This window comes from Brassica napus, unplaced genomic scaffold (assembly GCF_020379485.1).
Source record: "Brassica napus cultivar Da-Ae unplaced genomic scaffold, Da-Ae ScsIHWf_1876;HRSCAF=2517, whole genome shotgun sequence".
Classification (NCBI taxonomy): domain Eukaryota; kingdom Viridiplantae; phylum Streptophyta; class Magnoliopsida; order Brassicales; family Brassicaceae; genus Brassica; species Brassica napus.
Genome location: NW_026015292.1, coordinates 1 through 18,263, shown reverse-complemented (window position 1 = coordinate 18,263; position 18,263 = coordinate 1). Strand labels below are relative to the sequence as shown.

The 18,263-nt window shown below is 34.3% G+C and overlaps 1 protein-coding gene and 1 pseudogene across 1 annotated transcript; one reads left to right on the top strand and one right to left on the bottom strand.

Moving 5' to 3' along the window:
• The first annotated feature begins 105 nt into the window (after positions 1-105).
• On the top strand, positions 106-2,204 carry LOC125599512. The gene is made up of 7 exons (XM_048772796.1): positions 106-642; positions 736-1,009; positions 1,137-1,251; positions 1,477-1,601; positions 1,715-1,794; positions 1,886-2,014; positions 2,091-2,204. The coding sequence occupies exons 1-5, from the start codon at positions 106-108 to the stop codon at positions 1,756-1,758; spliced, it is 1,095 nt and encodes a 364-aa protein (XP_048628753.1). The 3' UTR covers positions 1,759-1,794; positions 1,886-2,014; positions 2,091-2,204.
• A 12,131-nt stretch (positions 2,205-14,335) lies between these two features.
• Positions 14,336-15,947, bottom strand: LOC125599511 (annotated as a pseudogene).
• Between the last annotated feature and the right edge of the window lie 2,316 nt (positions 15,948-18,263).

Genomic DNA, 18,263 nt, shown 5'->3' with positions numbered 1-18,263 from the left:
TCTCTGGAGAACTCATTAATGTGTTCTTTCGCCCATCTCCCTTCCAATCTCTATATAACCTTCATATCTTCTCCAGATTAGTTACACACACAAATATCTCAAACCATGAATTCCAAACAGCCAAGCACCTGTTTCCGGCGATGTTACACGACGAAACCAAATGGAAAAGACGTTGTCTCCTCCGCCGACCCTGTCAAACGAGTCGGTCAAACAGGAGTCTCTCTCGCCAGATCTGCCTCCGGCGTTTCAAAATCTAAGAAACCAAACAGCAGAGCCGTTATCTCCTCTACTGATCCGGCCAACCGAGCCGGTCATCCCGGAGACCCTCTCGCTACAGCTATCTCCGGCGATTCCAAGTCCAAGAAATCAAGAGGCAAAGCTGTTACCTCCTCCACCGAGCCGATCAAAGGAGCCCGTCCACACGGAGTCTCTCCCGCTATCGCTGTCTCCGGCGATCCAAAGTCCAAGATACTCAACGGCAGATCCGTCGTCTCCTCATCCGCCGAAGTACTGTTCTTCAAAGATGTCAAGTACGGACCACAAGAAGGCGAGCTAAGGTTTCGTCTGATACATTTTTGGGAGGCTCGGAACGCACTCACGAAGGTCTTGTTTGGTCTCGAAATGCTTCTGATCGACGGACAGGTCTATTCCGACATTTACATTTATGGTTTCGTTTGGTTTTGCTTTTCCGATCAGATACTAACATTCGTCGCTTTTGTTTTTTGTTATCAACAGGGTACTGTGATCCAGGGGTTCATCCCACCAAACAGGATCGAGACCTATTTGCCACATTTGTTCGCTGGTTCCGTCTACAAGCTTAATAACTTTTATGGATCTAAAAGCAAGACTGTGTACCGAGTTGTTGAACCAGACGTGACCATTGCTTTCTCATGGAACTCTGTGCTCTCGCCTCTCGAGAACAGTCCGGTTCCGTTTCCTGAAGACCGGTTCCGTTTCTATGGTTATGAAGAGTTTGAAGCGGCATGTGACCTCAGGGGAGATGTTTATGGTAGTCTTCTCTCGGAATCTATTGTTTATCACTTGATTGGTTTGGACTACGGGGTCCTTTAGTCATGTAGGTTTATGTTTGTTAGTATGATCAAAACAATAATAAATATTGTTTTATCTTATGGCAGATTATGTCGGTCACATAAAACTGGTGAATGAGCAGACCTTGAGTGATAGTCTTGTGCTTGATGAAGTCGAGATAGCTTTTTCCAGGAGAATTTTGGTCCATGTCCAGGCGCATGAGTGAGTTCTCTTTTTAGTTATCGATACCACGAGTTGTAGAACGCATTGATAGATGTTTAGGAACACTATGAATAGTAATTACAAAAAAAAAATATAAATAATATTTTATAGACATGATCTCGAGGTTAGAAAGAAATTAATTTTTCTTTGATGGATTAAAATTAGTATATTGAGTTCTTTTTTGTATAAAGAAATTCCTAACTACATGAGTTCGATTTGATGCAGTGGTCCTGTTATGAAGCTGTACATATGGGACAAGTCCGCTGTAGACTTCTGTGAGAAGTTTAAAGCGCTTGGAAAACCTCCAACTGTTATTCTGGTTACAACTGTGAATCCAAAACGTTTTGGAGGTTAGTATTACGTAAACTTGGTTGTGGTTTATTGATGTTAGTAGGAGGCGTGTGGAACATTGGTTATTTGCTTAATTTGTTTTTGTTTGATATGGAACATGGACCATATGCAGGTGCCTTAACTCTGTCAACTTTATCATCATCGCGTGTTTTTTGATATGGATGTTCAAGCAACCCGGGAATATCTTGCTTGGTATGTGATCATTTATTGATTTGGAACATCTATTCCAATTCACCGAGCGTTTAACTTTTAAACTTTTTTTTGTTTCTGAACATTTACACAGGTTTGAATCGAACACAGAAGTTGCCAAGGTACAATATTTACACAGAGGGTGAATGCTGAGATTGTCACCAAAGCCGAGACGGCTACTATAGGGGAGCTGTTATCTTACATGAAGCAGGAAGGTGCAAAGGTACAATATTTGATTCTTTAGTCCATACGTTGCGCTAGCTTTAGTTATTTACGATCTTCCCTGATATAATTCGCAGGTAGCTTGGTTCGAGTGCACAGCCACTATTGATGATGTTGTGCGTGATTCGGCATGGTATTATATTGCTTGTGGTGGGTGCAAGACTAAAGCAATCAAAGGGCCTACCACGCCTTTGTGTAAGAAGTGTGGAAAGACTGAGATTGTCGGCACTCCAGAGTAAGATTTGTATTCATAGTTTTTTTTTTGTGTCAGATACACTTTCAGCATCCATTAATAATGTTCTTATATCATAGGTATCTCACGAAGATCTCTGTCTATGACAACAATGATCACGCAAGCTTTGTGCTTCTCGGTGATGCTGGGCGTGAGTTGACTGAGATGAAAGCCTCGGATTTGGTTGAGAGCTACTTTGAGGTAATTACATACCTATCCATCATTTAGGTTTAGAATATGTTCTTATACATGTTTGACTATGTATTAGGCCAATGAAAACGTCGGAGATGATCATGTCGTCCCGGTGCCACAGTCTCTGACTGATTCCATTGGACAGTCTCGCACGTTCATTATCAAGGTATCAAAACACAACCTGGATGGCAAGACACAGTCTTTGACTGTCACCAAAGTTCTCCCTTTGGAAGTTCCAGCACTTGAAGGCGACATAGATGAAGGCGTGGAAGAGGAGACTGTTGATGAAAAGGATGGAGCTGCAGATGGGAATGTGAAAAGGATCTCTGATGGGATTGAGTCGGGAGAGACCAAGCGTGCCAAATGTGGCTAATAAGTTTCTGTTACTGTTTTCTTTGTTTTAATAAAGACTATGCTTTGTTTTTTCATCTTTAGACTTTGCTTTTGTGTCATTTGAACAATCTTGGAGTTTGATAAAGACTATGCTTTGTTTTATTCCTTATTGCTTAATACTTGGCTAAGGAGGTGTTGATTGATATATGAGTAAAGGATAGAAGTAGCTGATTGATACCTTTGAATGCTTGGATAATATATTTACGTATGCATGCAGGTATTACTTAGTATATTAGCATCTACGTTAATCATATAGTCATTTTATATGAAGCATCTACTTTGTTTTTTTTTTAAAACTACATCACTTGGTTAATATCAAACCAATTGCGAAAACCTATTCAAAAAGTAGTAGCACGAAGAAATTTGTCATTTTCTTAATATACCATGTGGTTTGAAAATGTGATATTATATGATCACTTAACATTGTTTAAAATTAATTTCTTTGAAACATTTGATTAAGAAAGATAATCAATATAAAATATATGTTTTATTGAAAGGTATCTATACTATTAAAACTGCAACAGCAAACAAATAAATATCTTCTCTTTCTAGAACCCAAAATGGAAATTTGCTGAAAAATAAAAATATTTTGGTGTGAGGATTCGAACCCTGGCCATGGAGCACATACGAAAGCTACTACACCACTAGGCTAAAGAAATACTTTGATAATTATACCCAACATTAAGATGATCAATTGCCGCATATTTTATAATACTTATCATAGTGATGTTAATCAACTCTTCTGGTGTAGTGTTCAGTGGTCAAGAATATGTGCTCTTAAAAGAAACAGACGAAGCTGAAGAGTATCCCATATTCTGCTCCAAACACAGACCTGGCTCTCATGGTTTGCCCTCTCCTGATCCTTCGATGATATCACGTTCTTGGCGTTGTTGTTAAGACGAAAAACAAATAGGTACAGCTACCCAAATGATTTGCCCAACGTCAACATTCGTAAGTAAATTTTTGTATTTATGGAAACACGATCACATCATTAGCACGAAATCATTACAAAATCCCATATTTCCATAAATATTTATGTGAAAAGGAGAGTTGATATTCAAAAAACCAGCATTCATCGATCTCTTGCCTAATATCTTGGGGAAAAAACAATTCTTTCAAAACCCTATCTCTCCCTCACGCCTAAGCCGACAGACGATCAATACCGTCCTCTTGCGCTATCCTCCTGAAACTATGTAAGTTAGATACAAACAAGACTAACTAAATATGTTATAAACGCTGATACATACATTGATATACTTGATCGATAGTGTGCTGGTTGTAAGAATCGATGCGCAAGTCAGGAATGGACAACACACCCTCTGATCAAGCCATATCACCTGCAGGTTAATAAGACATCTCTGCCTTTACTCTGGAATGTTCAATCGAAAGTAATCTAGATAAAGTTTAGATGCTAATATTATAAATCCATTTCGAAAAAATTGCTTTATCTAGAATCACATATCTCATTGAACAGCTACATAGCTTTTTTGACTAATGTTATATATATTTTGATAAAACTTAGTTTAAATCAAATATGGTAGAATTAATACTAAAAAGTTAAATAACTATACTATTAGAATTTTGTAGGTAAGCCCACTGTAATATAATATGAATTCGTTCTCTTTATATGAATGATAAATCTTTTGTTTGTAATCATTTATTACAATCACAGCTTTGAAGTTCAGCCTTAATTAAAATTAAAACCGCATGTTTTACAGTGACATTTTACATGCAACACATTCCTCGAAGAATCCACCAACTTCAGGAAGGAATTTCAGTGCGTCCTATCACGGTGTGTATAAGAAATGTTTGAGACATCAGAAAACACCAAACATATAATACTCAAACTTCCATCGGCTTCTTGTGCTACGACCACCACGCAAGCCTTTTTTAAACTTTAACATATACATATATATATATTTTCCAATCCATCATATTTTATTTAAACTACTCAGTATTTACTTAATTGGTTCGGCACAACAAAATTGGTTCACATTTAGGGACAACTATTAGAAGGTCGGCTCAACGGAAAAATCAGCCGAATGACCCAAAAAACTTAACTGAAGGAGATATATATGAATTTTCAGGATTTTCTGTCATATAATTTACGAGATCGGAAACTCACCCAACTGCCGTATTACATTCAGATCGACCAAAAGACAAAAACATTTAACGTTACAGACATCGGTCCGATATTTCCAGTTCATAATTTATCCCCTCAGAATTACAGAAATCTGTTGCGCTTAGCCACTACACCCACCTACTTACCAGGTACGTAATTCATTCCAGTATTAATTAAACAAACATGGATGTTTATTCTTAAATTAATGTGCAGATGTCATCGGGCAGATACTCATAAAACAAAAAACAAATCCGTACCACCCAGAACTCAATATTGACGCCACGATTGGTCTACGGCTGAACAGGTAAGTCTAACATAATAGTTAAACACGAAATAATAATTCTCTTCATACATATATCTCTATCTCAGGTCGACAATTGTTAGACTCATCCTGTGCGACAAGCAAGCAGCAGATTTTAGCATCCTACAAAGCAGGAAGAATAGAAAATTTAAAGTTGTCATCATCACAAGCATAGTTCATAAACTTTTCCAAGGTAAATAATTTTATTAAACACATCAAAAAATAATACAGATCTAAATTTTTTATCAACAGAACAATAATATCCAATATTTCCAGGCAAACTACTACTCCGTTCATCGCCAGCAACAAATTTCTACTTCAACAAATCAATTGATTACATAAAGCATTTCAAAAGGCGAATAAAAGATCATGCAAAAGCATGCAACAAAGAGTGATTCTAATTCATGCATCATTCGGATTATTATTCTCTTTCTCATAGAACTTATACGATACATATGTATTTACATTTTAAACTATTTTATCATTGTTTTCTTTAGATCTCTACTTCTATATAAAATCTAAAATATAGATAATAAGTTAAAAGACATAGGTGATGTCTAGGTGTTATTGAGCAAGAAAGCATGATTAGAGTGAATAAAAAGTCTACTATAAAGATGAGGGTTATTGGGAGATAAAATTATGTAGTGTTTGTGAATTTTAAAAGTTACTTGGATAAGAAAATATACACTGATTTACAAAATTTGATCAAACTTTTGTAAATTGCTACTTCATGAATATTTTTCAAATCATTTTGAATTTGTTTCTTTATATTTTTCAAATTGAAACTATTTTATTTTAAATTTGAAAGTATTTCGATTTTTATAACATATAATTTGAAAGCTATATAAAACTTAAAACATATATATAATTTCAATTTCAGTTTTCAACTATTATACGTAAAAAAATATGATTACATACTCTTTTTTTGTAAAGAGGGTTTTATATTTTAAGTTATTTATTGGAGTACTTTTATTTTCGTGAATTTATTCGAGATGAGATCCCGATCTTTTAAAATAAGAGAATTAATGTTTTATACATAATTATATTGTTTTAGATTTCTTCATATTTTATCAGTTGATTGAGTTACATATAATAGAAATACTTACTTCAAACTAAAATATTTAAAAAAACAAATTTTAAAATTAGTTAAGTTAAAAATGATAATAGATATGTTAGGCAGGCTGGCAGGTGTTTTAAATATATAGATATGTTAGCGGAGACTTTCTCTATTATAACATATACTGAAAATAACCGAAAATTAGAAAATATGTTGGTGGGATAGTTCGAACCCTGGTCCAGTGTCATTTGCGAGCGCTACTCTACCACTAGAGTAAAGACACACTTTTGAAATAGGTGCCCGACATAATACATATAACCAGCATCCGGAAGAAACTGGAATTTGTCTATCACCCCAATTCGAAAAGTTTGAGTGTTTTTCCTTTTAACGAGGGAAACTCGAGACTCTTCCACTCCTACCTCTCCACTTTCTTCTCTTCGAATCTCATCCGCCATGGCTGATCAAAGTCGTTCTTCCCTTAATCGATCTAGACGACAGAGGTTCAGTGAAATCGATCATTCGTTCGGAGAAAACTATCACTTCCGTCCTCGAGTTCCGTTCATATCGTTCCATGATCGTCTACAAAGAACCCGACTGTTGTTCTCAAATACCGTTCCGATCATCGGAGGATATTCTCGCCGTCATCATAACGAGGAAGCTGCTATCGGGTATCGCTATCTTTGTCTCCGAGGATTTGTAGTTCAGGGTTCTTTAGATCTTAAGGAACCCGTTTTAGATCATGTGTTTAGGGTTATCGATAGCATAGGATGGTCTTACACTATGATGCATGTACATCCATTCTGTCCTAGGGTTGTGAGAGAGTTTATCTCAAACAAACCCTTCGATGATGTGGGTGTTCTGATTCGGGGTTATGTACATGTTCCAATTTACCCCTGCGGTGATCAACCGATTGATGATGACGCCAGCTGTCGAACACTCTTTTGAGTGGAAAGATGTTGATCTGAATCACGCGATCTCACACCTCACTGGAGACCAATGCTCTGGATGGACGGGGTTCAATCTCAATGCTTTGATCAATCCCTTCCAAGTTCTGTACCATGTCTGCAAGCTCAATTGGCTTCCAGGACCTGAATCGGATTCAATGATCAAAAACCGGCTCCGCCTTCTTTATGCAGTTGCCAAACGCAAAAAAATTAACTTTGGTCTTCTTGTGTATGACCAAGTGATCGAGATGACCCGCAAGACAGACTGGGACACAAACATTATCTTTCCAAACCTCATATATCAACTGTTGATGCTTCAAAGAGAGGTGCCTTTGTTACAAGGCGATGAAGAACCTATTGGTAGAGGTATCCCTATCCAAGGATTAGCGGGTGACACAAGTGGACCTAGGGGACGTAGAAGGTTGTATTAGTTTAGCAACAAGTGATTTTTTGTAATGTCCATCACTCTTTCGCGAATGTGGCTAATATATGATTTTTTGGTAAGTAGCTTGTGTCTGAATCCTCTATGAAACAGTTGTAACCGCAATGAAAGTTATGTTTTGGTTTGATGTTATTGTATAAATATAAATGTTGTTTTGCTATGATATTATTGTTTCGGTTCATCCTTAACCCTGGACACTTCTATTAAACAATATATAAATTTGATTTAGATAGATTACTAAACAAACATTTGTTGCATTTAGTCTTCTCAGTCACAACGTCAACTTTAATAAAAGAGAATCAACCGAATGGATCAAAATAACCTCATTAGCTATTGTGTATAAGGCTACATATCGTACTGTTTCGTTTGTATCGGTTGATATAATCTTTATTCAGTAACGATCAACACAAATGTGATTGCTATGTTCCATATCAATTACATGAACATAAAGTTGGTCATATACAAACTCTTTGACATCGCTCACCAATACCCCGTATTTTTAAATATTAGTAAAACATAGTACTATTAAAAAAAAATTAAAAATAATGTGGGTGTTCATATTTGATAAAAAAATGAACTTAACATTTAATATTAAATCAGTAAACAAACATTAAATATGAGGATCATATCAAAAAATAATTCAGGTATATATATTAATTATACTATATGATTTACATATAACTATAGTATTATATATTAATTGCTCGGTTATTATTAAGAGTCCTGAGGAATAGAAATAAGAAATATTAGTAATCCATAATACTGTTAGACAAAAAGATAACTTTTTTTTTTGTATATTTGATTTGAAAATTTGCATTTGAAATACGATATTAGATTACTAAGATAAACATTTAAATATGAGGATAATATTTAAAAAATAATTAGTAGTTTACACTTCCACTATTTTCCAAAGGTCTTCTGATAAAAATATTATATTCACAGATTTACGATGTCCAACATATCGACCAGATGATGTTACAATCCAATAATGCAGGAATTACACAGAATTTACCCGGCTATGCCCGGTATGAATCTTTTATATAAATAACCATAGTTTGGTATTTACTTAAATTTAAGTTAACTAACTTATTTTAACCAATTTCAAGTTATTTCTTTCTCATGGTTCACGATGCAACTTCCGATCATCTAAATACCTGATCTCTTTCTTACACTTTATATAATACTTAGCTACTCCTTTTATTTTTAAACAATTGCATAGACTCGATATTTACAACTTTTCCATTTTTCTAAACTATCAACACACTTTTCTGCGTGTAGCGCGGAGAGAGGATCTAGTAGTCTTAAACTCTAAATACATACGAGCTTTCTGATCAAATGAGCTTATGAAAAAATTATCGTTGATGTGACTGCAGCGCTCCAAAGTGTTAAAATACTAATAACAAAATTATATAGTTCCAAACCTTACATCAATTGACGACATATCTACCAGAAAAGGATTATTATTATGTGATTAGAACTTAGAAGAAGGTAAAGATAACGAATTCACGTGAGGATAAATAGATCTGCGTGTATCCCGACGCTCATTATGGAGACTATACACACAAAGTCCTAAAATAAAGAGGATAGCTGATAATGAGTGTTAAAAAAAAGGAAGAGAGACGTGTCCCTCTTTTGGGGGGGTTCACATTACAGTTTTTGGGGTTTTCTCTCATGATCCAATGTGTTGTAGAGAGATCTAATGAAACGTTGGATCGAGAAAGGCTTTTTGGGTTCTTACAAAATCTACACATGCTTTCCTGACTCCAACCTTTTTTGTTGCCTTTAACGCATTTGATAACTTTCCAATCAACAATTAGCAAAGATTATTATAGTTATTACTATACTAGCATACATTTATGAGAATATCATTGTCAAAGTACAGGGACACAGATTATAAACTTTCAACGAGAAATTAATCGGTCTTTCTGGACTCTGTGTAAAAGTAGATGAGAAACTGACAGACGCATGGTTTGTTCACGTAAAAGAACAAGTTCGTGACACCATGGAATAGTCCAAGTACATCTTTCAAAAAAAAAAAAATTCAAACTTTTGAAATATTTGCGTATCTTATTATATAAAGCTTAGTTCTTCAAAGTTGCTAATTAACATGATCGCGACACATGACAATTATATATTTTAAGATTGTGACATGTGTTAATCTATCTCATAATTAAAAATATATATACTAAGATATTAACAAAAACGAATTTTATTAACAAGTAATTAAAATATTATTTAATAGTAATTTTAATTTTTAAAATCCTAATCAAAAGATAATTGCCAAAAACTATTTGATAATAATTTTCCTTATAATATTGTGACATATGTTTAAATATATAATAATTAAACATATATATAATAAGATGATAAAAACGAATTTTGATAAAAACTACTTTTAGAAATTATTTAATAGTAATTTTTTAAATATTTAGTAGTAATTATTTAAAAAATTTCTTTTTACAAATCCTTAAAAAAATGGAAAACCATTTTTTTTTAATATTTAGTGGTAATTATTTTAGAAATTTCTTTTTACAAAATCTTTAAAAAAATTGAAAATCATTTATTTAATATAATTTTTCTTTTCTAAAAGTTTTGTTCTTCAAATTTTTAATTAACATGATCACGACACATGCCAATTATATATTTTAAGAATGTGACATGTGTTAATCTATCTCATAATTAAAAAATATATATATTAAGATATTAAAAAAATGAATTTTATTAAAAAATAATTAAAATATTATTTAATAGTAATTTTCTTATTTAAAATCCTAATCAAAAGATAATTGCAAAAGACTATTTGATAACAATTTTCTTTATAATATTGTGACATGTGTTTAAATATATAATAATTAAAAAAAATATATATATAAGATCATAAAACGAATTTTGATAAAAAATACTTTTAAAATTATTTAACAGTAAAAATATTTTTTTTTAAATATTAAGTGGTAATTATTTTAGAAATTTTCTTTTTCCAAAATCCTAAAAAATTATTTGAAAACAATTTATTTAATATAATTTTCCCTTTCTAAAATTTTAATGAAAATATAATTATAAAATATTATATTGATCCTGGTTATTCAAAATTGTTAATTAACATGATTGTGACACATGTCAGTTATATATAAAAATGTGATATATGTCAAACTATCTCATAATCAAAATATATACTAAAATAATGAAAATGATTTTTCTTAAAAAATAATTATAAATATTATTTAATAGTCTTATTATTATTATTATTACTATTATTATTATTATTGTTAGTATTTTTATAAAAAGTTTGGTTCTTCAAAGTTGTTAATTTACACGATTGTGACAATGTTAGTTATATATTTGAAAATGTGATATGTGTTAAACTTTCTCATAATCAAATATATATACTAAAATAAAATAAAAAGCGATTTTTTTAATTATAAATATTATTTAATAGTCTTATTATTATTATATTATAATGTTTGTTTTAAGAGATACTAAAGATAGGAAATTATAGATGATAATATTAACTTTTAGAAAAATGTTAAACAAAAACTAATTGTAAAATCCTATAAATACAAAAAATTATTTAGTAAAAAAAATGAATAAAAACTACCTTTTAAATAAATAATATTACTTTTTAAAAGCCTAATTAAAAGAAAATTTAAAAGTACTCTTATTATTGTCTTAAATGTAACTAACTTTCTTTTTTAATAGATAATTTGTATATTAAAAAAGTATGACCAAAATAGCTACAAATATTTCACATCTATATTTAAGTTCAAGCTTCTACATATTATTTTTACAAAACACAATAGTATTTACATGAAGAGTATTACCTCGGTATTTTCTTATAATTTCTTGATACAACTCAACGTTTTATTATCCTTATTACATCTTATGATTATGATGCTAACATAATTTATATTTTGATGTTGTTATTGTACATGAGTATGTGTGAATATGATGAATATGTGTTTGTATGTATAAGACAAAATATATAAATAATAAACAGAATTTCTATTAAAAATAAAATAGTGTATACAAATTTAAAAGAAAAAGTAATTATAAAATAATTAATTTCCTTTTTAAAAGTCTAAATAAAATAAATATATAAAAATAATCTTCTTTTTCTATAATTAACTAATTTTACTTTTTAATAATTTGTGTTAAAAAAATATTAGCCAAAATTAACTTCAAATATTTCACCTGATATGATTGTGACATGTGTCAATTAAAAAAATAAATTGTGAATGTGTCAATAAAACTGTCATTATGTGAAAATAATTTATTCTTTTCCTAAAATCCTAAATAAAAGAGATTTCAAAAAATAAAATAATTTCTAATCTTAACCAATTAATATTTTTTCTTTTAAAAAACAAATCGTGACCAGAGAGAATTGTAAAATTTTATTTAATAGTAATTTGTACTTATAAAAATTAATGATAAACATGATAGTAAAAAAATATTTAGTTAACAAGAAAATTTGTAAAACATATTAGTGATATTGGAAAAATGAATTTTGAAAATGGAAACTTTTAAAAATAGTTAATATTTACTGGAAATAATTATTTGATAGAAATTTATTTTTCCAAATCCTAGAAAAAATATAATTGTAAAAGATAATGTAATATTAATTTCTTTTCTGAAATCCTAAAAAATTGTACAAGAATATTTGATAGTTTTTTTCTTATTTATATAAAAAATCCTAAACAAAAAAAATTGTATCATATTTTAAGTCCTAACCAAAAGAGAATTATAAAACATTATTTGATAATATTTTTAAGAGAGTATTTGATGATGAACATGGTACCAAAATTTATTCAATTAAATGTAAAATTAGTATTGATACGAAATGTAAATTTTCTTTATTAGTAACTAAAAATAATTATTTGATAGCAATCTATTTTTTCTGAAATTCTATAGAAAGATAATTATAATAGGTTATATGATAATAATTTTCTTTTTCTAAAATCTTAAATAAAATTGTAAAAGAGTATTTAATATTATTTTTTAATTGTAAAAAAAATGAGATTTATAAAATAGAATTTTTCCTTTAAAAATAAAATCCTAACAAAATAAATTTTAAAGAATTATCTAATAAAACATTAAATTATTACATAAGAACATGTATAATGTTGTCATTAATGTTGTCATTGACTCGATTGGTGTATTTGACTTTCATTTCTTTTTACTTTTCATTCAATTTCTTATTTGGTTGTATTCAGTTTAAACGTTTAGATATATAGTATTTTATCTAATCCTAAGTACAAAGTTTATAACAATTCATCTATGCACCATGACTATAAAATACAAATATTAACTTAAACTTATGTGTAAAAATGTGTTTTAATTATAAAATAAATCTCAAACAACATATGCAAAAACAATCATAAAACTATAATAAAATTATTTATTATTTTATAGTTTTTATTAAATTAAAACATCACACAAAAACCCGTTGCAAAATCTTGTGTATATATAAACAAGTCTTGTTTGTTTTACAGAACAAAAAGTTGCCACATGACATGAATGTATTAAAAAGAAACACGCTGTACACTTGGACAATTGTTATCACTCTTTTCTTCTTTGTTTTAGGTTGTGTTCTGTTGTGGTGGAGCGTCGAGAGGGAAACACGTCTCGTCACCACCGGTGTTCCAAAGGAAATGTGCGTAGTTGGCAGAGTAAAATGAGTTCGTTGGATCAGCAGAGATTGCTTCCAAGAACGTTTCCTCTGCTCTCCATATATCGTTCCTTGCCTCCACAAGAAGGTCGCGTATTTACTCAGCGCCTCCGCGTCCGCTGGCTCTGCTTTTGCCGCCCTCTTGAAATACTTCTCAGCTCTGATTACAGATAAGAAAAAAGAGAAGTAGAAGAAGAAGCCACGTTAGAGCGAGACAAATATCCAACACAATTCTGGTTTTGTTCATTATAGATAAGATATGAAGTTGAATAAGGCCAAAAGGGTAAGTGAAAACGTATGTGAATTGGGTTCTGGTTAAATGTGGACAGATACATCAAATGAAAATTGTCTAAAATGGAACCTACATTGAATTATAGTCATGTCTAAAATGTCAAACCACTGTCTGGAGACCCTATCACCAAATATCTAAAAATGTTTTAAATAGTATTTGACCTATTCGCAAGCAAATTGACATTTTAGCGAATTATTACCTAACAATACTATTTGCTTTATGTAGCCAAATGCAAAAACATGGCTCCTTATAGTGGATGAATGAGTAATGTAACAGAGGTATGAAAAGCAACATGTGAGGGCAAAACTTGTACAAAACCTTTGTGGTTTTAAGTTTTAGTATTTTGGTTTGGGAGAAGTAATCCACCACATACTCCACTATCAACCAAGCTTTTTAATTTATTGTTGGGAATCCAAACCCAAAAAGACTCAAAGCTAAAATACAAAAACCTTGGGAAAGAAAACAAGATTGCATCATTTTTATTTATTCTCTAATTTATTCTGAAAATGGAGATGTAGATTTTATCTACTTAGTTGTCTTCTTTCTCTTAAGTGGCAAAGTAGGAACTGGTTCACTCATTGTTAAGCCTATCGGATTGGTTCTTATGGTGACGATTATGGCAATCACTTATTAATCTATCACTTCTGACTTTAAATATCTAACTAAGTCCTAAACCAAATCTAAGCTATCTATCACATGAGAAAAACAATCAAAGATAATATACTTTACATAGCAAGATCATTATATAATACGATAGTCAGATGTTATTACCTGTCGTAATCATTGATTATAGGTAGAGGAACTGAGCGTAATTAGCAAGAAGGAGAACGTTATCAGGCTGCTGAGACAGACCCGTTGGTAGAAAAGCTCCGTCTTGAAGTAATCCATCGACTCTTCCGCTTCTACTCGTGCCTCCACGGGAGCTACATCTGCTTCATCGTGTCGTGATCCAACGCCTCCATCTTCTCCGACTCCTCCATGATCGAGTTCCACAATCTACTTTCTTCCTGCCCCGACACAGAAACCTCTGAATCCGCGGTTGCGCCGAGAGACGATGATGAGAACTGAGATGGTGTTCTGAACTGATCAGAGCCATCTCCGTCTGTCCCGCTCTGCACGGGAGGGACGTTGTTCCCGCCGCTTCCTCCTCCGCCGACAAAAGATGTCTTCCCGTTGGGAGAAGAAACAGAAAATGTCTTAATCGCGCCGAGTCGAACTTCTCATGTGACTTACTTATCTCCATCTGGTCGAACCTGAAAGAGACCAGAGATCATTAGCTCAACTGAAAATGATCTAGACTATTGTGTCAGAGATCCCCAGTTCGAGTGACCGTTGAGACGAAACTAATATTAAATGATACTTTGGCCAGCACCTCATGCTAGTTCAAAAAAAGAAAAAAAGACACAACCTGAAAGAGACGGTGGTGGCCGCCGGAGGCGTGGCAGCGGCGGCGGCTAAAGCGGAGTGCTGCTTCCTATAGAGTAAACAGTGAAGTTAGCGAGGAGGATCATCACAGAGACCATCAAGGTCGGAGTCGCGGAGAAGACTGCTGGAACAGCCACACGAACGACGCATGCATCTCTTCTGACGCGGAGGAGGATCCCTTGGAGGTCTTCGAAGAGGAGAAGCTCTCTCATGTGCAGCGTGAAGCTTTGCAGCTCGCGAATCATAAACACCATAGAGGAGGCTCTTTTAACAGCTGATTCACCGACTTGTTTCATAACAACTCCTTCCTCCATCCGTAGCTTTCTTTTAATGATGCGGAGAGAGATGGGGAGGTCGACGCTGTTCGCTTTCCTCTCGATGGTTGACATTTGCACCATCTCGGGCCACGGGGGTTCCACCGAAGTGGATGATCTGTCTAGACCGAAACTGTTTTCCTCTTCGTTGGGGATTGGAACTTGAGAGACAGCTCTTGCATCTTTGGGAGAACTCTTCCTCTGAGAAAGGGTCGACGCTTCCGGTGAAAGCTCGGCGAATGAGCTGAGTTTTGGTCGGTGTCGATGATTTCAAGAGCTCGCGTGACGACTTGGAGTGGCGGAGAGAGCCGAAGAGAGGTGAAGAAGGAGGAGGGCTCTGCATGAGGGAGCGGCAGGAGAGAGAGCCGTACCTCGTGTCCGAAGCTACGTCGTTTTGAAGGAGAAGAAGCGGCGGAGGAAACTAGGGTTTGAGACACCAAGTGATGGAAGTTGAGGTCGTTGCACTTTCACGCCCCCTTGTGTTTAGCAAGAAAATAAAAATAAAACACAGACGAGAAGAAAGGTGTGGAGGCCAGTTTCGTCTTCCTCACGCTTTTCCTGCAAATTCAAAAGATGAATAATACAGTACATAACGGTTCTTAAATACATGCAACTCTCACGAGATGAATCATTACATCCCCATGAGAAACGGATCTAAGAAAATATCGAAACAGCTCAAGAAATCAATGAAACTTTCGATTCATACAAATATATAAAACTTGTGTGCGTGCTAATTAGAAGAGAGAGAGAGAGAGGAAGGGAGAAGAAACTCACTCTAAGAATGAAAGAAGAAGAAAACAAACTTTATCGGGATAATCCTGAAATGGGAACACGAGGAGACAGACGCTTCACTTAAGAAGGAGCTTTGGTCTTATTAATACAAACGCACAAAGAAGATTTTATCAGACAGGAAAAAAAAAAATCTAGCATGTGAAAAAGAGTTAACGTAGAATAGTCAATAGAGGGAGTACCGGAGAGACCGGTAACAAGTCTATTATTTATAGTGACGTGCAGTCGTTACAGAGTAATAAGTGAGCGGAAACCGGGGAGGTTTCTTTAGATCGGGACGGCGTATGACTCGCCACTTAATCGTGGGTTCTGCTCTTTTTCTGGACAAATATGAAAAAGGAACGTGATTTACATTAGACGACATATAAAGTTACACGGTAATTACAGTGACATATTTTTGAAAATAAAATATTTAGGAGTGCGAAAATAAACAGAGCGCAATAATTGGCAGAATGGGTCCTCGTGTATGGTTTAGCGTTTTGGGGAGTTTATTGCGCCGTAGGTGTCCTCTGTTTCACCGTACTGTGGGCATTTATTCAATTGTTTTGGTACATCGGAAAGCGATGGGCGTTGCGTACACGTGCATAAGGATGTGCGGGTGGGTGTGTTTCAATCCATGGTTTAACGGTTTGTACCATTTAAAGTTGTAGAACAGTAATGCATTGAACGGGTTTTGCGGCTGAGGTAAAAGAAGCTTGAGGTGTGCCGTAATGTCACACCAGAGGTTATCTCATAAGCTAAGCCAGTAAAAGATTAGCTGTATTGAGGTATTTAAGTTGTTGTAGAGGTGTATGAAAAGAGATGACGCCAACGGGAGAGGAGAAGGTGGTTATTCCACCTTATGTACTTGTCGAAAACTGTCGCCATGCACGGAGATTATCTTCACTTTTTTTTTGAAAGAAGGTAAAGAATGCAAAAACACTCATGACGTAATTGTTTTTAATCAAAAGAATGAAATTTTGCTTTACATAAAAAGTAGAATCAGGAAGGGACCAGGGTTCACCTGGGCTCCCTGATAAGTGGTGTGGATATGTCTGTCTGGAGAGACACGGTGTTTGCGAGTGAGCGCTGATGCAGTAGGTGAGGCATTTGTGCCGCGTCCAATGCTCGTGGGAGGAAAGGGGATTAAATCTCGGTCGACCTGAAAGTATAGCTACTCACTGCTACCTTAGATGGAGTCGCATACGGAAGGCTAAGTGGCATGGCCACAGTGGTATAGCTTACAAAAGGTATGGGTTGATAGTCCTGACGTAGACACCTAAAGGAGGTCCAGTTGCGAAGGGGGTGCTGTCTTAGGGTCCGTGCCACGGACCCTAGGGAACGCACCAGAGGAATAGACCATGTTAAGAATGCTTATTGGCACTTCTCAGGTGGGCGTTCATGCGCGGTTGTCTGCTACCTTCCTGGTGTATCTCGTTACACTTTGCTGTGTTCGTGTATCACGGTGAGTCCAAATTGCTGGACACTCGCGCGCCTAGTGCTTTTCCCACTCAGCTGAAAGTTTGAATACAAATGAAGGCCTTTGTCTTTGTTTTTTTCATTCTTCTTTAAAGATCCACTGTTGTCACTTTTTCGCACTTGCTTTCCGCCCGCTAGATTCGTTTTTTTTTTCTTAAATCTCATAGCCAGCTTCTCTGGTGCTTGTTAGTTTGCTATCCTACATCCCTCCCTCATCCTCTCTCTCAAAGATTCCTCGGTGATAACTTCTCCATTTAGTTGCTTCATTCCATACCTCTTCATCTCAGTGCCTGGTTTGCTTCCTCAGACTGATATCCAAAGCCTCCTTCTCTTTCCTTACAACAATCCTTGCTCCTTGATTATATTTTTTGTTTCCGATCAGCTTTCCTCCCAAACTTCCTCCGCTGTCCTCTATGCTTTTCTTCAATTTTACTGATTCTTGATCTTGTGGCTCAATCCTCAGTCTCGCGGCGTGCTCCGGTCACGCGCTGCGAGGTGCTTTTACGGCGCTACTGCCGCGCTAGTTCTTTTTAGTCATTTACTCCTTGGTTTCCCCTCCCTTTCCAGGTCTTGAGTTCTGGCTCTTCCTTCTCAGTATCTCTCCCGCGAGCATGATGATGTTACGCC